This window comes from Lissotriton helveticus, chromosome 8 (assembly GCF_964261635.1).
Source record: "Lissotriton helveticus chromosome 8, aLisHel1.1, whole genome shotgun sequence".
Classification (NCBI taxonomy): Eukaryota; Metazoa; Chordata; class Amphibia; order Caudata; family Salamandridae; genus Lissotriton; species Lissotriton helveticus.
In genome coordinates this window covers 1,298,035,352-1,298,061,532 of record NC_136069.1, presented here as the reverse complement: position 1 = coordinate 1,298,061,532, position 26,181 = coordinate 1,298,035,352, and the positions used below count along the sequence as shown (strand labels likewise).

The window sequence follows — 26,181 nt, the reverse complement described above, 5'->3', positions numbered from 1 at the left end:
CCAAAGTCATCTGCGGCGTCCCTCAAGGATCCTCACTGAGCCCCACCCTCTTCAACGTCTACATGAGCCCCCTCGCGGCCATCGCACGCCAACACAACCTCAACATAATCTCCTACGCTGACGACACCCAGCTGATCCTCTCCCTGACCAACGACCCCGCCACCGCCAGAGCCAACCTGCACGAAGGGATGAGAGACGTAGCCGAATGGATGACGACCAGCCGCCTGAAACTGAACTCAGACAAGACGGAGGTCCTCATCCTGGGCTCCACGCCCTCCGCCTGGGACGACTCCTGGTGGCCCCCCGCCCTGGGCACCGCGCCCAAACCGACGGACCACGCACGCAACCTGGGCTTCATCCTGGACTCCTCCCTCTCCATGACCAGACAAGTCAACGCCGTCTCCTCGTCATGCTTCAACATCCTGCGCATGCTACGTAAGATCTTCCGATGGATCCCCACCGAGACGAGGAAGACGGTCACCCAAGCCCTCGTCACCAGCCGACTGGACTACGGCAACGCCCTCTACGCCGGAACCACTGCCAAACTCCAGAAGAGACTCCAGCGGATCCAGAACGCCTCGGCGAGACTCATCCTCGACATCCCCCGACGCAGCCACATCTCCGGACACCTGAGAGATCTGCACTGGCTCCCGGTCAACAAGAGAATCACCTTCCGTCTCCTCACCCACGCACACAAAGCCCTACACGACCAAGGCCCGAGCTACCTCAACAACCGGATCAACTTCTACACTCCCAAGCGCCTCCTCAGATCAACCAACCACGCCCTCGCCGCCGTCCCCCGCATCCGAAGAGCGACAACAGGAGGAAGATCCTTCTCCTACCTGGCCGCCAAGACCTGGAACTCACTTCCCACCGATCTGCGCCTGACCCAAGACCACCTCTCCTTCAGGAAGAAGCTCAAGACCTGGCTGTTCGAGCAGTAGCGGCACCCCCCCCCCCCCCCTCCCAGCGCCTTGAGACCCTACGGGTGAGTAGTGCGCTCTACAAATGACTTGATTGATTGATTGATTGATTGAGGTCAGGAAGAGGCTCACTCTCCTCCTCCATTCCAGCATCTGTAGCTAGGAGCATGCCCACTTCGGACCTTTCTAAGTGGGGCTTCAAACGGTTGACATGCAGGACCCGCAAGGGGTTCCTGGGAGACTTTAAGTCCACCATGTAGGTGACATCGCTCTTTTTCTCCACAACCTCAAATGGTCCAGTCCACCTGTCCTTGAGCGCACAAGGTTCCACAGGGGACATGACCCAAACTTTCTGTCCAGGCTGAAGCTCTACCAGAGTGGCCTTCTGGTCGTACCACCGCTTCATCTCTTCCTGGCTGGCCTCCAGATTTGCCTGAGCAAGATCTCTGAAGCGCCTAGTCTGGTTCCTAAATGCCAGCATGTAACTGTATACATCCTGGGGAGGTTTCCTGGGAGATTGCTCCCAGCCTTCTTTGACCAGACTCAAAGGTCCTCTTACCGGTGTCCATACAAAAGCTCAAAGGGGCTGAACCCTAGAGACTTCTGTGGCACCTCACGGTAAGCAAACAACAGGCATGGCAAGAGGACGTCCCATTTAAGCCTCATTGGTTCTTCAAGACCCATAATCATGCCTTTAAGGGTACGGTTGAATCTCTCAACCAACCCATTACCTTGAGGGTGGTAAGGAGTGGTGAACTTGTAGGTTACCCCACACTCCTTCCACAGAGACTTCATATAGTTGGAAATGAAGTTGGTGCCCCGGTCTGACACCACCTCTCTGGGGAACCCCATTCGGGAAAAAACACCCATCAGTGCCCGTCCCACCACAGGGGCCGTCACTGTTCTGAGAGGGATGGCTTCCGGGTATCGTGTGGCATGATCCACCAAGACCAGGATGAACCTGTTGCCCATGGCTGTCTTGGGGTCCAGGGGCCCAACAATGTCAATCCCCACCCGGTCAAAGGGGGTACTGACCACGGGAAAAGGTTGGAGGGGAGCCTTCTGCTTCCGCCCGCTTTTCCCACTTGCCTGGCAAGTTTGACAGGTCTTGCAATGGATATCTGTATCCCTTCTCATCTGAGGCCAATAAAAATGGGAGACAAGCCTGTCATAGGTCTTGTCCTGCCCCAGATGTCCAGCTAACGGAACGTCATGAGCCAAACCCAGTAGGAAGGCTCTGAAGCGCTGGGGTACCACAGCACACGGGCTGACCCAGGCTCAGCAGCCTTAGGCTCGCTATACAGGAGATCGTTCTCCCAGTAGACCAAATGTGACCCTGACTGATCACCTGTTGTCTGGGCTGAGGCCTGCGGCCTCATACCCACAAGAGAAGGGCACACTTTCTGTTCTGCACAAAATTCTTCCCTGGAGGGACCACCATCCTGGGTCAGCTCGGGCAGGTCTCCCAGTTCAGCAACTTGTTCACCTGTGGGTTCCAGGGCATGCCCCTCAAGGTCTGCCTCCTCCTGGACCACGGGAACTACGGGGGACGGTTTCCCGCGCCCGCTGCCTCTTCTCTTCACAGCTGGGTCCTGGGCCATACTTTCAGGCTCCAGAACCCCATCAACACCCTTACTTGCTGTCATGGATCGAGTGGTTGCACACACCCACTCTGGCACACCCAACATTTTAAAATGTGTCTCCCTCTCCACCTTAGCCCAAGGGGAGTCTTCCAAATCATTGCCCAGGAGACAATCAACAGGCATGGCGGGCCTTACAGCAACTTGAAGAGTACCTGAAACTCCCCCCCATTCAAAGGAAACCTGAGCTACCTCACACTCTCTCTGGGAGTTGTCAGCAGCTATCACAGGGTAGAATGCGTGGGGAACAAACTGCTCTCTGGACACCAAGTGACACTTGACAGCTGTCACACTCGCTCCGGTGTCTCTGAGAGCTTCCACTCTATGGCCATTAATGGTCACCCACTGCCTATATTTCTTAGTGTTACTAGGCAGAGGGGGTGGAGGGACCATTTCCATGTCTCCTAAAGAGACCAGGGACATCTCTGCAGGACCCTCCCCACCATGGGCAACCATCTCCTCCCCTCCCAGGGCTACACTCGCCAACTGACGGGGGCTGCACGGGGTGGTGCACTAGAATTCTTCAAGGGACACTGGGGATCATAAAAACGGTGTCCCACCTGTTTACAAGCGAAGCAGGTCATTGGGCCCCTATGACCAGGTTTACCTGGCGGGGCCTCTGATTTCTTCACAGGGGGAGGCTGGGAACCCTTCCCTTGGTTCCCTTGGGGATTACTTTGGGGCCCTTTCTGGAACTCCCTCTGTTTACCCTTGTCCCCCCACTCTTCTGCTGGGGACCCTGCCCACCTTTGGCTGAGTCTCCCACTGGACCCTTGTGGACCCTGGTACTGACCCAGCGGTCCGCCTCCTCAGCAAGTTTTCTAGGGTTAGATATCTTGCTATCAATAAGGTGCTGGCGCAGCTCTGGAAAACAGTTATTAGACAAGTGCTCCCAAGCAAACAAATCATAAAGAGCAACATAACTTTCCACTTTGCTGCCCTTTACCCAACCATCCATGGCTCTGCAAAAAAATGACACATATTCAACCCACGTAGTACCAGGCAATTTCTTACATTCTCTAAAGGCCTGTCTGTACTTTTCTGGGGTTAGGCCATACCTTAACATTAAAGCATCTTTCATATGAGCATAAAACATCCTATCCTCATCAGGCATGTCTAACAGGGTATCTCTTCCCTCATTCACAAAGCGACCCCACAACCCCGCTCCCCAATCCTTCTCAGGGACCCGGTGGGCCAACAATGCTAACTCATATGCTTTAAACCATTGACCAATATCCTCATTCTTCTGAAAATCTTTGATCACATCTTTAGGAAAATAAAACCTACTTTCTGCAGGCACAGATGGGATGCTGCCACCAGAGGGATTCAATTCTAAATTCTTAGCTTTAAGCTCCATGTCCCTCACCATTTTCTCACGCTCAAAAGCTAACTTTTCTCTTTCAAACGCCAACCTTTTGATCTCCATATCAGCTTCTCTCCTGCCTCTTGCATTCTCTATCTCCAACTGCCCATCTATCTTAAGTTTTGCCATTTCCATGTTGTATGCTCGCTCCTTCGCCCTTTCTTCTCTTTCTTCAGGAGAAAGACCTTTGGAGGAAACACTGCTGCCGGGAGGGGATGTGGGCCCATTCACTGGCACTTCCTCCTCCCCTTCCCCTGGCTGTATCACCACCGGATCAGAGGAATCTCTGGCCTCTAACCAGGCCTGCAATGCTTTGAGATATTCTGGTTTGTTTTTGCAGCCTGTGGTAGGAACTTTAAATTGCTTGCAAAAGGATTTCAGATCCTGTAACTTGTAATCCTTTATCTTACTCCTATCAAACTCCTCCACAACAACAGGGGTAGTGACTCCGGCATCACTCATGGTCAAAACTGGCAGTTTCAAAAATCAAGCTCCAGGAAAGCGGAGAACAAAAATAGGATATCCAACCAAAACAGATTGTGGCTGCGCTATGGTCTGCTTTCACTATGTAGCGCACACTAATCACTGCACATGGGTCATAAATGCAAAGTTCAAATCCTCACCGCTAACCCACCAATGTTAGAAGCGGCTGTCTCTAGTTGGCAGAGGTATACACTTCTGACAAATAGGGACACACCTTTTCTAGTCAGGGCAAGGGGATCACACACTTAGATAACCCCTGCTCACCCCCTTGGTAGCTTGGCAAAGCAAAATTGGCTTTCGGTTGAGGGATGTGCACCGCCTTTGATTTAAATAGTTTTTGCGTGCTTCAAGAGTATCACTCCCCTCCAGGAGTGTTAGTGAATACGTCCAAATGTAGCAGAACTATTACGTCATAGGTCTCTCACCCTTGGCACTGCTTCAGTGGCTGATTAATATTCAGCAAAAATTGTTTTCATAAACAAGGTTTCCTTGGTTAACTTTTCTTTTTATTTATAGTAATGATTTCATCATTTTAATCCATGTACATTTTCATTACTCTTAATGTTTAAATCATTCCATTTGAACTGATCCAATGCATTTCGGTGCATTCAGCACCTTCATCAGGGCAATATCTAAAACACACAAATACGCAAACTCAGTATAAACTGAAAAACAATCGTATTCCATAACAATGTTATCGTATGACATTCATACTACATTAATGCCCATATTCTGTGCTTTCCTGACTAACTCCTTCGATTTATCATGAACCTATATTTATTAGTTCAGCCTTACGTGTTATTTTAAACTAATATTGCATTTCAACACTCAAAAGACGAAAAACAGGTTACGTGTTTAACTACTCTCCAATCGCATTTCAATGCTAAAAAACGCGGGTTCCGTGTAGGCGTCTGCGTGAACAAACATTTGTTTAAATGGCTAAACCACCTAAACGTGCTGATATCTGTGCTTGCCGGTGTACGTTATACTCGCGCTGCTTTCTATCATGTCCGCTCTTACCTCGCTGGTCAGCTTTCAGATGTTCTATCTGTAATGCGATTTGCCGATGCCTGTTCAAGTTGGGCTTTTACGTTACGTGCGTTACGCGCCTAAGGTGTCGTAATGGCTGCTTTTTTCTCTAGTCTAACTTTATTGTTCGATTGCGATGTAAATGCCAAACATCTTAACCCTTAAAGTTTAAGTTACAGCCAGAACCTGTGTGAAATAAGTCAGTTGTGAAAATGACGCGGTTACACAATAACATTGTAAATACCTCAATACATTTCACTTCAACATCATAGGTAACATGTAAATTCAACACGGTCATTGAGCCCATTAGGCTTATAACTATTAAGGTGATATATCCAATAATTTTCTCGTTTGAGCAAGTTCTTTCGATTTGATAAACCTTCTGTTTTGGGAACTACTTCTAAAATGCAAGCTTGTAATTGGCTGATATGATGCCGTTTTTCCGAAAAGTGTGTCGCCACTGTAGATTTCAAGGAACCAGTTCTTATGTTGCTCTTGTACTCGTTTAGTCTAACTTTGAGCTTCCTTTCCGTTTGGCCCACATACACTGACCCGCAAGGGCACTTCAGAATGTAAATTATGTTCATCGTGTCACACGTGGCATTGACTTTTAATGGAATTTTATGTCCTTTCATAGGGTGAGGAATACTATTCCCCTTCATTATGTTGTGGCAATTGCTACAATTCATGCACGGGATTGTTCCTTTGAGGGAACTTAAAGTTTCTGCTTTCTTCGTGTGTTTTAGCATTTCTCCTAAGTTGCGGCCTCTGGTATGGGCAAATAATGGTTCCTTATCAAATATTCCTTTGAAATCTGTGTCAAGTTTTAACATCTGCCAATGTCTTTTTATGACCTTTTTGAAGAAAGAGCTTGCATTAGAAAATTTACTTACACATGTTATTCTGTTTTCTGTTTGTTTGGGTTTGGGTGTGTGTAATTCCTCTTGCGGTTTCTGTAATGCTCTCTTTAGCGCTGTTTTGACCGTGGGACTTGGATATCCCCTATCCAAGAATCTACGTTCCATGTATTCCAATTGTTTAAGACTCTCTTGTTTGTTCGAGACCAATCTCCTTACCCTGAGAAACTGAGAGTAGGGCAAATGGGTTTTGAGTGATTGAGGGTGATGGCTATCAAATTTCAACAAATTGTTTCTGTCAGTTGGCTTTCGATACAAGTTCGTGTGAAATGTGTTACCACTCCTGGTTATTTCCACGTCTAGAAATTGTATATTTTCCTGACTGATCTGCCATGTGAAGCTTATCCGGTCATTTCTTTGATTTAATATTGCCAATTGAGTGGTCAAGGATTCCGTTTCTCCTTTCCATATGATGAAAATGTCATTGATAAATCTTACATACATCAGTAGTTGTGATGCCCATTCCTGGTTGTTATAGATATATTGCTCTTCAAATGATGACATGTACAGGTTGGCATACGCCGGGGCGGCGCAATTGCCCATGGAAGTTCCACTAAGTTGAATGAACCATCTGTTGTCGTATGTGAAGTAACTGTTCATGAGGGTAAATTCCATCAGTTCCATCAAGAAAACTTGTAGATCTTGTGAGTATGTGCTGTTCAATAAAGCATGCTCTATTGCTTCTAATCCCTCTTGATGAGGTATTGACGTATATAACGCCTTAACGTCGATAGTGGCCATCACAATGTTTTCTTCGGTATGTAAGTGTCGCAGTCTGTTCAAAAAATCAGTAGAGTCTTTGATGTAAGATAAAGATTTTAGTACCATGGGTTGCAAGTATTTATCTAGGAATTTTCCTACTGGTTCGTGGAGACTTCGTTTAGTTGACACAATTGGACGACATGGAGGTTTGCTCAAATCCTTGTGTACTTTAGGTACCATATATAACGTTGGACTTATAGGATTTTCCTGTGTAAGGTATTTTTGAGTCTTTTCCGTGATGGTGCCTTTTCCTTGGGCTCGTTGGAGAATCGCTTGTAAAGATTTCCGAATCTCTTCAGTGGGATTATACTCAATTTCCATATATAATTGTTGGTCCTCTATGTGCTCTCTGAACAACAAATTAAACACCTTCTCTATCTAACCAGAAAAGAAATCAACCAGCGGCTACATGCCAGCACCATGGTGAAATATCACAAGGCCCAACGAATACCCCGAGGCCTCCGAATTTCCCTGAGACCATCCTTATGCAAGAATTCAAAACCATTCATCGAGCGATGGTATGCCATCCTTAATAAGTGTAGTTTGGACCTGATCCTATTAATAATTGAAGAACTGTCCAAAATACTAGAAGAATTAGCCACAGAAATCAAAACTACCACTGAAGAGCTTAAAAAAACAATGTCAGAAGAAGAATTGAAGAAAATACTAGAAGATATAAACAACCAACTATCAAAGCACACACAAGAGGTTAACGAGAGAAAATTGAGAAAATATCGAAGAGATACGCTTGACAACAAGCTACAGGAAGTATATACGTGGGCCGAAGTGTACGCTAGAAGACGTCAAATGAGAACGTACACGTCACACACAGATACATCGTCTACGGACAGTGAAAAACACACAGCCCCCCAGGGGAGAACCCGTAGCACTGAACCTTCATCAAGTAAAGCGACTTCACCAACAACTGTGCCTTTTTTAGAGGAAGGCAACATAGAGGGGGAAGACCCAGGAGGAGAGGCCGAAAAAAACAAAGAAAAAGCACCCCCGCAAACAAGGACCACTACCAAGAGAGACAAGCCGAAAAAACAACAACAGACATAGAGAATCTGGTCATTAATATCTCGGATGAAAGATTCAACGAAACTCAAATCAACACACTTCAAAAAGGAATGTCTTATGTACCCACGGCACACACTAACAAGTTGGAACTAGATGTCAGTCTGTTTAAACTTACTCGAAAAATGAGACTGCAACACTTTTTCGACAATGTGGTCACCGATACCAAATCTAAACCCATAGATGAACTTAGGGGTTTAAAAACCAGTAGCACTTACATGCCACCGATCAGTCACAAAACTATTGACTTATTTGAAGAACTATGTAAACGTGATATAGCCAAAATAAACTTCAACAAGAAGAAGAAAAGGAAAAACATGACAAATAAAGAATATGGCATTATTGAAGCCATAGCTCGTAATGATAAAATCATTTGTCAAAAAGCAGACAAAGGAGGGGCCTTGGTTATATTGAATACATCCTATTACCAAACAACTGTCAGAGAGCACATAGAGGACCAACAATTATATATGGAAATTGAGTATAATCCCACTGAAGAGATTCGGAAATCTTTACAAGCGATTCTCCAACGAGCCCAAGAAAAAGGCACCATCACGGAAAAGACTCAAAAATACCTTACACAGGAAAATCCTATAAGTCCAACGTTATATATGGTACCTAAAGTACACAAGGATTTGAGCAAACCTCCATGTCGTCCAATTGTGTCAACTAAACGAAGTCTCCACGAACCAGTAGGAAAATTCCTAGGTAAATACTTGCAACCCATGGTACTAAAATCTTTATCTTACATCAAAGACTCTACTGATTTTTTGAACAGACTGCGACACTTACATACCGAAGAAAACATTGTGATGGCCACTATCGACGTTAAGGCGTTATATACGTCAATACCTCATCAAGAGGGATTAGAAGCAATAGAGCATGCTTTATTGAACAACACATACTCACAAGATCTACAAGTTTTCTTGATGGAACTGATGGAATTTACCCTCATGAACAGTTACTTCACATACGACAACAGATGGTTCATTCAACTTAGTGGAACTTCCATGGGCAATTGCGCCGCGCCGGCGTATGCCAACCTGTACATGTCATCATTTGAAGAGCAATATATCTATAACAACCAGGAATGGGCATCACAACTACTGATGTATGTAAGATTTATCGATGACATTTTCATCGTATGGAAAGGAGAAACGGAATCCTTGACCACTCAATTGGCAATATTAAATCAAAGAAACGACCGGATAAGCTTCACATGGCAGATCAGTCAGGAAAATATACAATTTCTAGACGTGGAAATAACCAGGAGTGGTAACACATTTCACACGAACTTGTATCGAAAGCCAACTGACAGAAACAATTTGTTGAAATTTGATAGCCATCACCCTCAATCACTCAAAACCCATTTGCCCTACTCTCAGTTTCTCAGGGTAAGGAGATTGGTCTCGAACAAACAAGAGAGTCTTAAACAATTGGAATACATGGAACGTAGATTCTTGGATAGGGGACATCCAAGTCCCACGGTCAAAACAGCGCTAAAGAGAGCATTACAGAAACCGCAAGAGGAATTACACACACCCAAACCCAAACAAACAGAAAACAGAATAACGTGTGTAAGTAAATTTTCTAATGCAAGCTCTTTCTTCAAAAAGGTCATAAAAAGACATTGGCAGATGTTAAAACTTGTTGGAATATTTGATAAGGAACCATTGTTTGCCCATACCAGAGGCCGCAACTTAGGAGAAATGCTAAAACACACGAAGAAAGCAGAAACTTTAAGTTCTTTCAAAGGAACAATCCCGTGCATGAATTGTAGCAATTGCCACAACATAATGAAGGGGAATAGTATTCCTCACCCTATGAAAGGACATAAAATTCCATTAAAAGTCAATGCCACGTGTGACACGATGAACATAATTTACATTCTGAAGTGCCCTTGCGGGTCAGTGTATGTGGGCCAAATGGAAAGGAAGCTCAAAGTTAGACTAAACGAGCACAAGAGCAACATAAGAACTGGTTCCTTGAAATCTACAGTGGCGACACACTTTTCGGAAAAACGGCATCCTATCAGCCAATTACAAGCTTGCATTTTAGAAGTAGTTCCCAAAACAGAAGGTTTATCAAATCGAAAGAACTTGCTCAAACGAGAAAATTATTGGATATATCACCTTAATAGTTATAAGCCTAATGGGCTCAATGACCGTGTTGAATTTACATGTTACCTATGATGTTGAAGTGAAATGTATCGAGGTATTTACAATGTTATTGTGTAACCGCGTCATTTTCACAACTGACTTATTTCACACGGGTTCTGGCTGTAACTTAAACTTTAAGGGTTAAGATGTTTGGCATTTACATCGCAATCGAACAATAAAGTTAGACTAGAGAAAAAAGCAGCCATTACGACACCTTAGGCGCGTAACGCACGTAACGTAAAAGCCCAACTTGAACAGGCATCGGCAAATCCCATTACGGATAGAACATCTGAAAGCTGACCAGCGAGGTAAGAGCGGTCATGATAGAAAGCAGCGCGAGTATAACGTACACCGGCAAGCACAGATAGCAGCACGTTTAGGTGGTTTAGCCATTTAAACAAATGTTTGTTCACGCAGACGCCTACACGGAACCCGCGTTTTTTAGCATTGAAATGCGATTGGAGAGTAGTTAAACACGTAACCTGTTTTTCGTCTTTTGAGTGTTGAAATGCAATATTAGTTTAAAATAACACGTAAGGCTGAACTAATAAATATAGGTTCATGATAAATCGAAGGAGTTAGTCAGGAAAGCACAGAATATGGGCATTAATGTAGTATGAATGTCATAAGATAACATTGTTATGGAATACGATTGTTTTTCAGTTTATACTGAGTTTGCGTATTTGTGTGTTTTAGATATTGCCCAGATGAAGGTGCTGAATGCACCGAAATGCATTGGATCAGTTAAAATGGAATGATTTAAACATTAAGAGTAATGAAAATGTACATGGATTAAAATGATGAAATCATTACTATAAATAAAAAGAAAAGTTAACCAAGGAAACCTTGTTTATGAAAACAATTTTTGCTGAATATTAATCAGCCACTGAAGCAGTGCCAAGGGTGAGAGACCTATGACGTAATAGGTCTGCTACATTTGAAGCTTGGCAAAGCAGACAGGCTTATCTCAGAGGCAGTGCGTTAAGCATTTATGACCACATACAGTAATAAAGTGAATACACTACAAATGGACACGACACAGTAGTATTATAAAAATAGGAATGTTTATATAAGGCTTAGCACAAGACCAAATAACGACAAAAATATACCACAATCTTAATAAATACTCCTGGAAGGAAAAATAATAGTTCAAGCATGGTTTCTTCTTAGCACAAAGTCTTTAGTAACAAAAGCAACTCTTCTTCTTTAAAACACAGTTCTTGGCAACAATGTAACCCACACAGGAGTCACACGACGTCGAGGCAAAGTTAATCCAAACGTTCGGCGTCGACCGCGAGGAGCGCTACGTCGAGCCCGGAGTCGCACAGACCCCCACAACACAGTACCTTGGAAAAGTGAAGCACTCGATGATCAGCGGCGTCGAGATGTCCGGCGTCGCGTCTTCGGCGTCGATCGGGCCTCGGAGTCGGGGCGATCTGCAGCGGCGTCGACCGAAGTCAGGCAGGAGCAGCGCTCACGAGATGAAGCACGATACGGCGTCGTCGTCGATGTCGATGTTGCAAGAGTGAGCAGCGCTCACGGCGTCGAGAGGGCTCGGCGTCAATGCGATCAGCAGCGGCGTCGACACAGGGTCACTTGGAGCTGGAGCCGAACTCGCTACTCACTGGCGTCGCTACTGGCGTCGATCGGGCCCGGCGGCCGGCGTCGAAGGTGCGGGACACTGGAGCCGTTACTCACAATGTCGAGCTGGATTCGGCGGCGTCCGTCGGCGTCGAGATTGCTGGATTCTTCAGAGGTGCTGGATTTTCAGGTTCCAGCAACAAGCACTTTTAGCAAATAGATGAAGTCCTTTGGCCCTGTGACTTCAACAGGAGGCTGGTACTCTTCCAACCCTTGGAGATTTTCTTTAGCAAGTTTGAGAGTACACACTCAGTTCCTCTCTCCTGGTTCCTTGGCAAAAATAAAGAAGCAACTGCAGGATTCCCCCAACAAACAGCACTCTGGCAGAAGGGGTAGGCAGTCCTTGGATCAGCAGGCTTCTTGTCCTTGGTTCAGGTTTCCTTGTCAGAAGTGATCTAAATTCTTGGTTCAGGGGTCCTTCTCTTATACCCCTTTTTGGCTTTGATCCCTTTGTCCATGCAGGGGAATTTCCCCCCATCTTGGGTTTGTTGTGGGTGTTGCCAGGCCTAGGCACCTGGCCTATTCACTGTGCAGGGCAGAGTCTTCAGCCGCCCAGCAGGAGCGGAGCCAGCATTGTCACTGGCAGGGGCAGGGCCATCAGTTGCCCGGCAGGAGGTGGGGCCAGGAAAGTCCCTGGCAGGCTCAGAGTCATCAGTCACCTGGCAGAGGGGCGGAGCCAGCATTGTATCAGGCAGGGCAGGCTATCAGGAGCTACTCTTCCTCTACTCTCAATGCAAATGCCCCACTCACCCCACACTGACTCATTCAGACCTCTAGAGCCACCCAGCTCCTGTCACACGCACACCAGAACCAGCAGAGACCGGTAGACAGTTAGACAAGAAAATAGCTACTTTCTAAAAGTGCTATTTTCAAACACAGAGTCCAAAAACCATCCACCCAAACGGATGCGTTATTAAACCCTGAGTTCAGGGATACCAAACTCGACATTGCACCATGCTCCCGAGCCCGCTAGGATTATAGCATTAATAATCCTGGCAGCCCATTCTAACTGATGGAGAGCAGGTAACCTTACAATAGTGAGAAACGAATATGGCTGTAATTCGCTATTAGGACATGCCAACCTTGTCAGGCTTGTCCTACCTTATGCTTACAATGCACCCTGCCCTTGGGCCTACCATAGGGGTGACTAACATGAAGTTAAGGGAAGGTTTAGGGACTGGCAAGTAGGTGTACTTGCGCAGTCTGCCTGACAGTACCAGACTGCACGTAGGTCTAGCAATGGCAGACCTGTAGACATACTTTTACTAGGCCGCTTCTGTGGGTGGCACAACACGTGCTGCAAGCCCACTAGCAGCATTTGTATTTACAAGCCCTGGCACTCCTGGTGCACTCTACTAGGGACTGACAGTAAACCAAATAAGCCAAACATGGAATTCAATCAATACAGCAATTTCACATAGGGAGCACTTGCACTGTGGCACTGATCAGCAGTGGCACAGTGCCCAAAGCAATATACCAGCAAAAACATCGTAAACAGAGGAGGCAAACAGAAAAAATGGAGGAGAGACTCATGCCAATGATGTCAGGTCTAACATGCGCGTTACAAGATTCTTTTCATTTCATTTCATTCATTTTCATTTCATTTCAAGACAACCTTGTGAGGCAGATGAGGAAGGAAAGCTTTTAGTGCTAGGAAGATTGACTGAAGCTCCAAGTAGTTGATGTGTAAGGATTGATGTTTGGTGTCCCACAGACCTTGTACTGTGAGGTCCTGTAGAAGGGCACCCCAACCCGTCTCTGATGTATCTGTTGTGAGAGTGAAGTAGGGAACAGGATCTAGAAAAGGGCGTCCTTGTAGCAGATTGTTGGTGTTCCATAACTGCAGAGAATGGTAATTGCGGCGGTCTTCCGTCACTAGATCCTCAAGGTGACCCTGTGATTGAGACCAAGGGGGAGCTAGCAATTGCTGCAGGGGACCCTTGTGCAACTTCATGTGGGGAACTATGACAATACAAGAGGCCATCATTCCTAGCAGACGATTGACTGTCCGAACTGTGAGAATTCAGTTTGGATTGAACTGAGGCAGAGTTACCTGAAAGTTCTGAATTAGAGTGGGATTGGGATAGGCTAGTCCCAGCTGTTTGTTAAGCATTGCCCCTAAGTAAGGTTGAATTTGGAGAGGTTGAAGGTGAGACTTTGGAATTTATTGTGAACCCTAGTATGTGCAGTAGATTTGCTGGCTTTGATGAGCCAATCGTCCAGGTATGGAAATACATTAACTTTTTGTCTGCGCAGATGTGCTGCAACTACTGCCAAGCCTTTTGTGAAAACTTGAGGTGCTGTGGTCACCTCAAATGGTAGAACTTTGAATTGGTAATGCTTACCTGCTATGACAAATCTGAGGTATTTGTGCCGTGCATGGTATTTTGGCCCATGAAAATAGGTGTCCTTTAGGTCCAGTGTAGCCATAAAGTTGCCCTGTTGAAGAAGTGGAATAACATCCTGTAGAGTAACCATATGGACATGTTTTGACAGGATATATTGGTTCAGGGGTCAGCAATTTAAGATTGGTCTTAGAGACCCTTCTTTTTGGGGAATGAGAAAATATAGAGAGTATTCTCCTAATCCCTGCTGTTGAAGTGGAACAGGTTCTATAGCTCCTTCAAGAAGAAGAGTTTTCACTTTTTGTTTTAGAAGTGTTAGATGATCTTGTGACAACCTGTAAGTACACGGTGAGATATTGGTTGGTGTAGAGATGAGCTCCAGATAATAGCCAGGTTGGATAACAGCTATATCCATTGGTCTGTGGTGATGGATTCCCAGACTGGGTGAAATATCGTAGTCTGCTCCCGACAGGTGTGAAGTGGTTGGGGGGGGGAATGATTGGGTATTCACTGCTTGGAAGTGGGTGTTGCTACATTTGTGGAGTCACCCCTGCCCTTTCACTTTTTTGTTTCCCCCTCTAAAGGGACCTGTAAATAGCCCTTACTGTAGGCAGACTGACCTTGTTTTTGTAGGGAGGTGGAGGCGTCTGAAGTGGTAGATTTGAATGCACCCTGTAGCCTGGGAGACGAAAGGACCCTCTGGAGACTTTGGTTTGTAATGCTTCAATGTCTTTAGCTGTGATGGTTGTATGACATTACCACGCATGGTTTTACCACGCACGTCTTTTCCATGCCTTTTTAACCATGCACACCATTACCACGCATGTACATACATTGACATTAAAAGTACACTTACCTCACAACCAACAACCATGCACACTTCCACCACGCATACCATTTCTCTTTTTATGCTGTAAAGATTGTATAGTAATCTTACCTGTACACAGCATTCTCCGCTCCGATCATCCGTACTGCTTCATTATGCTCTATTTTCTGTAAAAAGAGACATTCAAGCCCCTAGGTCCTGGAATTTTTATAGACAGTGAACATGGACTATAGCAGTGACACAATATATGCCACTCTGGTTTGAAACCAGAACACATAAGCCATGCATATGGTCTAAGGAGCACCCTGGTATTGACAGCCCTAGCAGCTGTATCCACTGCATCAAGCGTTCATCGGATGGAGTTGTTGGTGATGGCCTGACCTTCTGTTACAATTTGTTGTCCCCTTTTCCGGCTTTCCTCTAGGAGGTATATTGTAACAGTTCGTTCCTCCATCTCATCCCAATGAGCTCTGTCATAGGGGCCCAGAAGGGCTTAGAAATTGGCAATACACCAATAATTAGTTGCCTGTGCTGCAACTCATTTCCCAACTCCATCTATTTGCTTGCTTTTCTTTTCAAGTGGTGGAGTGTCTCCAGTGTCTGGCTATTAGCTCTTTTACAAGCAGTTGTGGCTACTATGGTGTCAGGTGGGACTTGCTCCCTGATAAAAAAAAGTGGGTCAGAAGGAGGTGCCTTATATGTTTTGTCCACTGGTGGGGTAATAACTCAGGTTTGGAATGGTTCTTTAAAAATGTCATCTACATGGCTCATCATGCCAGAATGCTTAGGTAAATACTGAGTGTCCCTATGTGTGGAAGATAGGGTGTCAAACAAAAAATCCTGCTTCAGGGAATCGTTGTGAAGCTCAAAATTGTGGAATGCAGATGCCCTAGCAATGAGTTGTTGGAAAGAATTAGCAAGGGGAGGGACGAGCCAAATATAGATCCGGATTGTTGGGGTAAGGGGATCAGTGTTGAATGTATCCAAAGGGTCAGGATGCCCTAATGGCACTTGTTACCACCCATCATCTGTACCTGATGACCCTGGAGGTGTAGAATCAAGTGGGCCATGTGTTGGAGATGTAGAAGGTGAAGGAAGGGGTGGAGATGGTGGTGGTGGAGGAGGAGGCTGATGTGTAGGACTGGTGGCTTTGGCCTTCATCTTCCTCTTTTGGGGGATAGCGCTTTCCAGTGCTTCTTGGATGAACAGCTTCCTATTTGGTGGTGGCGCAGAAAGGAACTGTCCTGTCCCTTCCTGGACCTGAATTTTCTGTTGTTGAATGTCCATTTTTGCAAGAATGGATTCAACCGAAGACATTAAAGCAGATGAAGATTGACAGATTTTCGGCTTTATAATTTTCAGATCTGAGGTTTCGGTGTAGAAGAGAGTTTTTTTGGTCGGCACCATGGTTGAAGTGGTCGGTTGCCGGCTCGATCCCAAAGGTCAGTCTTGGTCTGAAGAGGTCGGTGCCGAAGGCTTGGCCTTGTTATCAGTTTTTGTGCCGTGTCCAAGGATGGGGCGTCTGAAACAATCTATCGGATCCAACCATGGCCCGAAGGTATTGGTGGCCAGACCACCTCTGTATGAGGAGGTTTGGAGGCATGCTTGTGTGCTCGAGCAGGGTTAGGGGTAATTGTACTCAGGCACTGACCAGATGGGAGGCTATGCAACTCCATATATATTTTGACATCCGAGCCAGAGCTTCCTTCCGGGGAGAAGACGCCTTGTTCATCATCCGAAGCTGGCTCCTCCTGGGCATGTTCCTTGCCAGAAATGTCGGGGTGTCATCTCTGCTTCTGTGAGACATTTCCAAGTGATACACCCTTCAATCCTGAAGGGTTTTCTTTGACTGAAAAGACTTACACGGGTCACAGTCGGCCTCACAATGGTCCATCAAAAGACACAAGTTGCACATGAAATGTTGGTCTGTGTGCGGATATTTCACGTGGCAGCGGGGGCAAAATCTTAAAGGTATGCATTCCACTAGAAGGACATCCTCAATGGAAACTAGTGCACACTGGAGTAGGCCCGAGATGGACAGCACCCCAAAGGGAGGTCGGTTAAAGCCCAAACTGCCGAAATTCAATAGCATGGCAGAATTGAAAAGCACGATTGAAACAATACCGGCGAAGACAGTAAACAGAACTGGAGAGTCCTACCAAACAGAGTCAACACAAGAACCAGAAACCCACATGTGCGAAACCGACGGTGCAGAGAAAACAATCTAACAAAGGAGTTGATGCCCATACAAAGTCTCACCGAGAGGAGCAGTCATCCAGTCTTGTGACTTGAAAGACTTCTTCGAATAAAAACAACTTGCAAAACTCCAGACCCAAAACTAGATGACAGGAGTATGCAGAGCATATGTATCTAAAGCCACACGTCATTGAACAAATTATTAATTCATTTCATTTTTGTGAAGGAAGAGGGGGGTGTTGGGTTATGTTCTTGGCTGGGGGTGCATTGGAATGGTGGGTGGTATGGAATGTGGGTAGTTCTGAGTTCCCTGCATGGTGTGAGGTTTTGTGTGAGGTTAATTTGGCAGTTGCAGCCAGGCGGTGAAGCCGATATGTGAATAAAACACATGCTTCTTACCGCTGTGTCTAGACCTTTCTTTCCCCCAATCATGGGAACTCATTTTGGTGACCTCATAATGATGAACGTCTACATATACTTTCCAAATGTTAAACCTTTGACCCTCACCTTACATGGAGATCAAAACAACAGGTGTTCATCCCAGTGAGCTAATTTTACAAGCTTACTGGTTAATATAAAAGGAACATATAATGTATTTTGTAGTACTAAGTCTATCAAAACAACTATTGTTAACTTTTTTTAATGAGTTACATTTTCTAGTCATATGTTTAACAAATATGACAAAGTAATGCAAAGCAATGAATTTAAATAAGGTCTCTAGAATCAGGTAATTTTAAATCATGTATATATGCTTCAGGTTCTTCTGGTAAGCTGCAGAATGTGTCAGGGGTATCCCACTCAAAGCAAGGATTTCTAATGTTAATGTTTGTACAGATCAGTATCACTTATTGTGGGCCATATTACAAATACTGCTGTGGGTGTGCAACAGGTGTTTGCAACCTCTTTTGCACACCAGGGAACCATGTTGATATAGAGGGAGGGAGTACAGATGCCCCTCTAGCCAAGCTATAAGGACATCACAGAACAATATGTGATCACAAGGGGGTGTTCCCTAATTTGCTTGGCTGGAGTGGCCCCATACAAATGAGAGAATGCCTCTGCACCTATGCTGCATTACAGGTGCAGGAAAACAGAAACTGTGTGCTAAGTAGAAGGCGGTGCAAAGTGAGCGCAGACTGAAAGTGGCACCATGGAAGAAGGGAGTGGTGTCCCAGTACCTCCCAAGGCATCTCCTCGCATTATACCAATTGGGATGCACTTTACCTTGTGATTGGTCAAGTGGAAGAGTAAGGTTCTTCTCCGGGGGACGGTAATGTAAACTGATGGTCAGCTCTCCTTTATACTGAGGAATGACGTCAGCTGGAACATCCACCTGAGAAAACAGAGAGAAGAAAAACAGCTTGACATGGCAGATGAGCTCAATATTTCTTATATTTTTATTGCGCTTAGACCAAACTATTTAGATGCTTGTTGGTTGAGACCTTTGAAAGACCTTTCATTTGTATGGTGCTGTATGTTAGGTACCATGAAGTTTGCATCTCAATATGAACATATGTATATAAATAACACATTTCAAAATGAAGGGCACTGAAAGCAGTAAGCAAGATGTATGCAGATCAGTGCAACACCAGGAATCACCCTGTGCCTTTAACTTAGATCATGCTACCTACAAATATTTGTCTCATAGTAAAACAGTGATAAAATGATACATATAAATAAATAATGCACTGGTGCACAATGTTCTGCCTTGCACCAATGCAGGTTCCCTTGCGCTGTGGTGCAAGAGTACCTGCTTAGTAGAAAGGATTATTTCTGTGCAGGAAAGGACAGCGTTCTGCACAATGCTTTGAGGATTTTTCTTCTGTCTATGTGTGCTGCAGAATGCAGCACACATAGAAAGGGGAAAAAACAAGCACAAAGGTTTTACTGAAAGCTGTGGGTTCTGGGTAAGGATGGAGGGTATAAAACCGGTTATGATAGGGGTTTGTATTAGGAGAAGGGACAGAAGAAGACCTCTTAACAATCCTGCTGTGTGGGAGTTACTGAAGATAACAGAAGGGATTGTTCGCCCCCAAGGACCCTCAGCAGCCAAGAACACCTTATCCCCCAACTAGTAGTGCACAAGGAGGTGTGTTTGCAGAGTGGTAGAGAAAGGGGGCGGACCACGAAGACCTCTCAGCATTCCCTCAGTGTGAGAATTACTGAAGGTAACAGGAGGGGTAGTTGGCCCACATGGACAAGTCCCACACAGCGTGGTTGCTTAGAGGTCTTTGGAGGCCACACCCCCTTTCTCCACCACTCTGCAAACATGCCTCCTGGTGCACTGATGGTTGGGGGGGAAGTTCCCTTGGCTCCAGAGGGTCCTTGGGGCACAATAAGCCCTCCTGTTACCTCCAGTAAGGCCCACACAGTGGAATTGCTGATAGGTCTTCGGAGGCCCCGCCCCCTTTCTCCATCACACTGCAAAAGCGGCTCCTGGTGCACTGCTGGCTGGAGGAAGAAATTCCCTTGGCTCCAGTGGGTCCTTGGGGGGGCCCCGACAACTACCACTCCTGTTACCTCCAGTAAGTCCCACATAGTGGGATTGCTGAGAGATCTTTGTAAGCCACACCCCCTTTTTCCACTACTCTGCAAACACACCTCCTGGCACAGTACTGATTGGGGAATGAAGTCCACTTCACTCCTGAGGGTCCTTGGGGCTCAACTACCCCAGCTGTTACCTTCAATATGTCTCAAACAGCTGGATTCCTAAGAGGCTGCTGGAGGCCACGTCCCCATTCTCCACCACTCTGCAAACACACCTCTTGGTCCACTACTGGTTGGGGGAAGAAGTTCACCTTAGTCCTGAGGCCCTCAGGAGGTGCGTTTGCAGAGTGGTGGTTAATGGGGTGTGGCCTCCAAAGAACTTTCAGAATTCCTGCTGTGTGGGACCTACTGGAGGCAACAGGAGGGCTTGTTGGCCTCCAAGTACCCTCTGGAGCCAAGGGGACTTCATTGTCAAGTTCAAGTTCAAGTTCAAGTTAAGATTTATATAGCGCGCTACTCACCCAGAAGGTCTCAAGGCGCTTGGGAGAGGGCTTGTTCGTTACCAAGTTTTGAGTTGTTTTCTGAAGGAGAGGTGGTTCTGTGTGAGGCGAAGGTGGGTAGTGGGAGAGGTGTGGCGCCGCGGCCAGGGCGACTGACGCTGGAATCTGGGGACCACGGTTCGATCCCCGGCTCCGGCGGCAGGTTAGCCCAGCACCATGTGACTCTGGGCAATAGCTCGCTTAATCTTCCCGACGGCCCCCAGCGCCTAGAGACCCTTACGGGTGATTGTGCGCTTTACAAATGTGGACTTTAGAGAGAGAATTCCAGGTTTTGGCCGCTAAGTAGGAGAAAGATCTTCCTCCCAAGGTGGCTCTTTGGATGCGTGGGACCGCGGCGAGGGCTTGATTGGTCGATCGAAATTGGCGTGTGGGGGTGTAAAAGGTCAGGCGTGTGTTGAGGTATTTGGGTCCTAGGTCGTAGAGGGCTTTGTGTGCGTGGGTGAGGAGACGGAACGTTATTCTCTTGTTGATGGGGAGCCAGTGGAGGTCTCTCAGGTGACTGGATATGTGATTGTGGCGGGGGATGTCTAGGATGAGTCTGGCGGAGGCGTTCTGAATGCGTTGGAGTTTTTTCTGTAATTTGGCTGTGGTTCCGGCGTAAAGGGTGTTTCCGTAGTCCAATCGGCTAGTGACAAGTGCTTGGGTGACTGTCTTTCTTGTTTCGGTGGGGATCCAGCGGAAGATCTTTTTGAGCATACGTAGGATGTTAAAGCATGATGATGAGATGGTGTTGACTTGTATGGTCATTAAGAGGGAGGAGTCCAGGATGAAGCCCAAGTTGCGTGCGTGGTCCGTTGGTTTGGGTGCGCTGCCCAAGGCCGGTGGCCACCATGCGTCATCCCAAGCGGAGGGGGATGATCCTAGGATAAGGACTTCCATTTTGTCTGAGTTCAGTTCAGTTTTAGGTGGCTGTTCTTCATCCACTCGGCAATGTCTTTCATCCCTTCGTGTAGGTTGGTTTTGACGGAGTTTGGGTCTTTGGTGAGGGAGAGGATCAGCTGTGTGTCATCAGCGTAGGAAATGATGTTGAGGTTGTGTTGGCGTGCGATGGATGCGAGGGGGCTCATGTAGACATTGAAGAGGGTGGGGCTAAGCGATGATCCTTGTGGTACGCCGCAGATGACTTTGGTGGCCTCTGATCTGAAAGGGGGAGGCGGACCCTCTGGGTTCTTCCGGAGAGGAACGAGATGATCCAGTCCAGTGCTTTTCCTTGTATCCCTACGTTGCTGAGGCGTTGTATAAGAGTGGTGTGGCAGACCGTGTCGAATACTGCAGAGAGGTCCAGGAGGATGAGGGCAGCTGTTTCTCCATTGTCAAGTAGTGTTCGAATGTCGTCTGTGGCTGCGATGAGGGCGGTCTCAGTGCTGTGTTTGGCTCGGAAGCCGGACTGTGACGGGTCAAGGGAGCCGTTGGACTCGAGGAAGGCAGCGAGCTGACTGTTGACTGTTTTCTCAATGACTTTGGCAGGGAATGGGAGGAGCGAAATGGGGCGGTAGTTCTTGAGTTCGGTAGGGTCTGCTGTCGGTTTCTTCAGGAGGGCACTGAGTTCGGCATGTTTCCAGCTTTCCGGGAAGGTAGCGGTGTTGAGGGAGCAGTTGATGATATCTCGGAGATAGGGTGCGATGATGTAGTCGGCTTTATTGCAGAGTGGATGGAGTTCATTAAGCGGATAGTGTCTTCAGTGCTGATTGGGTTCCAGGCTCCGAGGATGGCGGTGGGGGTCTTCTTTTCGGAGGTAAAGGGGGTGGACTGGTCGCCGAAGCTGTTTTGTATGTCGGCTATTTTGCTGTGGAAAAACGAGGCTAGGGAGTCGCAGAGGTCTTGGGAGGGAGTGATGTCGTTGGTGTCGGCGCTGGGATTGGTAAATTCTTTGACGATGTTGAAGAGTTCCTTGCTGTTGTGGGCGTTGTTGTCGAGTCGATCCTTAAACGATAGTGCACCAGGAGGTGCATTTGCAGAGTGGTGGGGAAAGGGGCGGGCCTCCAGTGACTTGCCGTGTTTTTTTTCTTCTTTCTTTTTTTCTTCTTTTAAGGGAGGGGGTTGCGTGGCCCCCTTGACCTGGACCATATTTGCCCCAGGGACTCCATCCCCAGGGACCAGGCTTTTTTCAATGGGTGAGGGGGGCTGCACGGTCCCCCACCTTGGGCCGATTTCGGCCCGGGTACACCAACGCCCTTGGCCCAGCCTTTTCATTTTTATTTTTTTTAAAGGGAGGTTGGACACACGGCCCCCCCCTGGGCCGGTTTCAGCCTCGGGCACCCTATCCCCGAGGGCCCGGCCTGTATTTTGGGTGCCGTGGTCCCACCCAAGGCACCCACTTTTTAAAGGTTGGGGACCGCGGGGGGCCTCAAGGCTCCTGCAGTCCCTGCCGGCTCGCCCCTCATGGGGGAGCCAGCATTGCTTTTACACATAACATGCAGCCTCCTGTGTGTAAAAAAAATTCTGCTCCCCTTCTAGTAAGTGAGAGCATTTAATGCCCTTGCTTACTAGAAGCGGAACAGCATTTTCTATGGCTTGGCAAGAGTTGTGCTCCAGCCAAGCCATAGCAAACTGCAATTACCCAATGGTGGGCATGCCGGGACATTGCAGAAGCAAGTCCTGGGGGGCAGCGGTCACCAGGGCCAACTAGGGCTCCAAGAGGGGGGGTCGCACAGCCACCCTCCAATCTTCTAATTTGCCCCGGGGATGTGGCGTCCCCGGGGCTGCACGGTGGCAGCGCGGCCCCCATGCATTTTTTTTAATTAAAGCCCTGGGGAGGTGGCGGCCTGCAGGGCTGCAGGGGCATCTATGAGGCTCCCTGCATCAATTTACAATAAAGTATCCAGGAGGTGGCAGTTCCTGGGGCTGAAGGGGGTCCAAGAGGCCCCCTCATTTAAAACAAAATAAGCCCCAGGGAGGTGGCGGTCCCCAGGGCAGCGGGAAGGCCATACAGGCCTATCCCGCAATCATATTTTAAGAAGCCCTGGGGAGGAGGTGGTTTCTGGGGCATAATAAGTCCCAGGAGGGGGGCGTGCTCCCCCTCTTTTTTTCCATAACCCCACCGGGACCTGGCCCACCCGGGGGCCGATAATGAAAGAAGCAAGGAAGCCCGCCCTTCATTTTAATTTGTTTTACATTGTGGGCCTGATCCGCAGATCCTATCAAACTGTAAAAAGAAAAATGTTTTTTTGGCCCTGGGTGTCACAGTGGGACCCCCCCCCCCCCCAAGAAGCCTAGGGGGTCAGGGTGTTTCTACCATTCCCCCTTTCTTTTTATGTAAAAGAAATTTGTCGGACTTGGTTCAACCGAGTCCCAAGCAATGTTCCCTATAATTATTTTCCTCTGTGTGCGGCAGAGTAAGGTCTCTGTGCGCTGCAGCCAAGGCTATGTGGGCCAAGAACCTGACCGTGCGTGTAGACCAGGGCTTTGAGTGGGATGAAAATACTCAGGGATCTTTCAAAGGGGCGTAACCGATGCAATCAAGGGGGTGGCTTAAAAGCAATTAAGCTAAAAATATGTGCATCGCATAGTGTGCCACTCTACTGATATTTTGCTGCTTCTGGTTTTACCCTGGTTATGGACTCATCAGGTGAGGTACAGCTTAGGTCCAGTGGCACAGTGAGCACTGGACCCACGTCTAGGCACACCCTAGCTACTTGAGGCATTACATCAAAGTCACAAAAGTTGATGTGAGTTTGGGGTTCTAAAGCATTGTAGTCTAAATATTATGCAATATCCGAGTAAATTCTGACAAATAAAACGTAGCTCAAACAGTTGTGCTAATAGACCTACATTCACACACTTATTACTACAGTGCAAAGTGCACAAGTCAAATTCCATGTGGTGACCACTGTAAAGCCTGATTAAGTCAAGACACCGTTTCCTACTGCCCCAAAGTCCTCACTATTAACCCAAAGCTACAGCACCACTACTCAAAAGTCCAATCTAATGAGATTTGGTCTCGCTGCATAGGTCTGTCCGCTTATGTTCCTGCTTCTTGTAAGTTCAGCCCATGAAATAACAAGCTGCAAACTCTGCCTGTACATATTAGGTAGAAGCCTACTATTACCATTGTCGATGGAAGGAAAGATATCCTAACCAAAAATGCTTCACCTCTTGTGACCATTGGCTTCTTGTCCACACTCTGCAATGTGTATATCCTACTACACTTTGCAAATCTGCATCTATATAATACAGCCTGTGGCACTTAAAAGGATGAGCCTTAGCGAATTTTTGGGCCTTCCCCTTTATCTACTCAGACGGGGCAGGGTTTTATAAAACAGAAGGGGGCTGGCTTAAAGAAGTGCGGTGCCCCCTAAATATAGTGGAAATATGCTTATTGAAAAAATGTACATTGACGAAAACTATTGAACAGTAAGTACCTTCTAGCAGGTAGATGTAGAAGCCTTGTCTAGTGTAAATAATGACATTTTTCTCTCCACTCCCAGGAATGTCCCAAACACCCTGGCATAGTGCCAGAGAGTTGTGTGACTTTCGCTGGGTAAGAATTATCCACAGGACCAGTAAAAGTCCTTGATTTGTTACAAGAGAAGTACAGATAGGTCAAATCTTCTTCCGAAGCTACAAAAGAAATGACATTTCAATTCAGCACACCACAAAATAAACCCTATTTCTGCTAACGGAAAAGAACTCCAGCAGGCCTTTCAAACATGGAAAATAAAATATTATTCTTTTCGTAATTACAAATGTGCATGTCAGTAAAGGGGGTCTGAAAATGTCAACTCAAGATTTAGTGATGTTAACTTAAAACAACAACTAAAAAAACATAATATTAATTAATATATCTGACCAAACAATTCCGATGGTTAGTGTAAGGGGTAGATGAAGAATAACACGGAATATGAAGGAAGAAACCAAGGCAATAAAGGTAATTAAAAGAAGCTTATGTCACAACACTTTACCACCTGTGTTATTTTCTGTCTCCTTAGCTGGAATCTCAGCGCTAGGTAACGGTTGCAAACTGGCAATTTATCAACTAAACATTATTTAAAACCCTCACTATAGCGTCTAAAGCAATACGCAATCCATGAACTATCTTGCCCTATATTAGGCCGTATCCGAGTACAGTGTCATAGATTAAACTAACTTTCACCTTTTAGTAAAAGCTAACCGTTCCTCTCAGGCCCGGCTCCAGGAATTTTTATTTGGGTGGGCCAAGGGTGCATTTGGGTGGGCCACTGGGGCTCGATTTGTCGCACATATGTCTGGGCAGGCCTGCTTCAGGGCCCTCCTTTATCTCTTCTTAGTCTGGCAAGGCCCAGTAAAACGCACTCTTTTCCAAATCTCTTTCTAAATGTTATCACTCTCAAAAGGTGTTTTTTCCATGTAATGTTCCTTTGATGGGAAGAGGAGGTTTCTGAGGTGGGAGGACCAGGCAAGTGACACTTCTCGGGCTCCCTCTGTACGAGCCTTCAGGGAGAATCCCTCTTCATTACTACCTCCACCTGACCCCAGACTCTGCAACATACTCCCTTATAGGTTTGAATATCCACTACTCCTCTCCAGTGCACCTTATCTCACAGCTGACCTTGGGCCCCAGCCCCATATCAGGCACCATCGGGCTCCACTTTAATTTTGCCCGGTAAAACATTAGACAAATCACCTTCAAACTTAAAACATTGAATATAGCAGTAAATATAATTAGCACGCACTTTAAGGTATGTTCCTCAGTAGCCCTTATGACCCGACTGCTAATTAAACAAAAACAGAAAGACCATGACAGGGCCGGCTTTAGCGCTGATGCGAAAGTTTTATTTGGCGCCGCACCATTAAC

The 26,181-nt window shown here is 46.6% G+C and overlaps 1 protein-coding gene across 1 annotated transcript in view; it reads right to left on the bottom strand.

The window, feature by feature from the left end:
- Positions 1–26,181, bottom strand: part of SYTL5 (synaptotagmin like 5) — a 684,371-nt gene that overhangs the window by 39,697 nt on the left and 618,493 nt on the right. Inside the window, exon 15 of the mRNA XM_078658261.1 lies at positions 18,586–18,694. Within this exon, the coding sequence (XP_078514387.1) occupies positions 18,586–18,694 (109 nt within the window). The remainder of the gene's footprint in view (positions 1–18,585; positions 18,695–26,181) is intronic.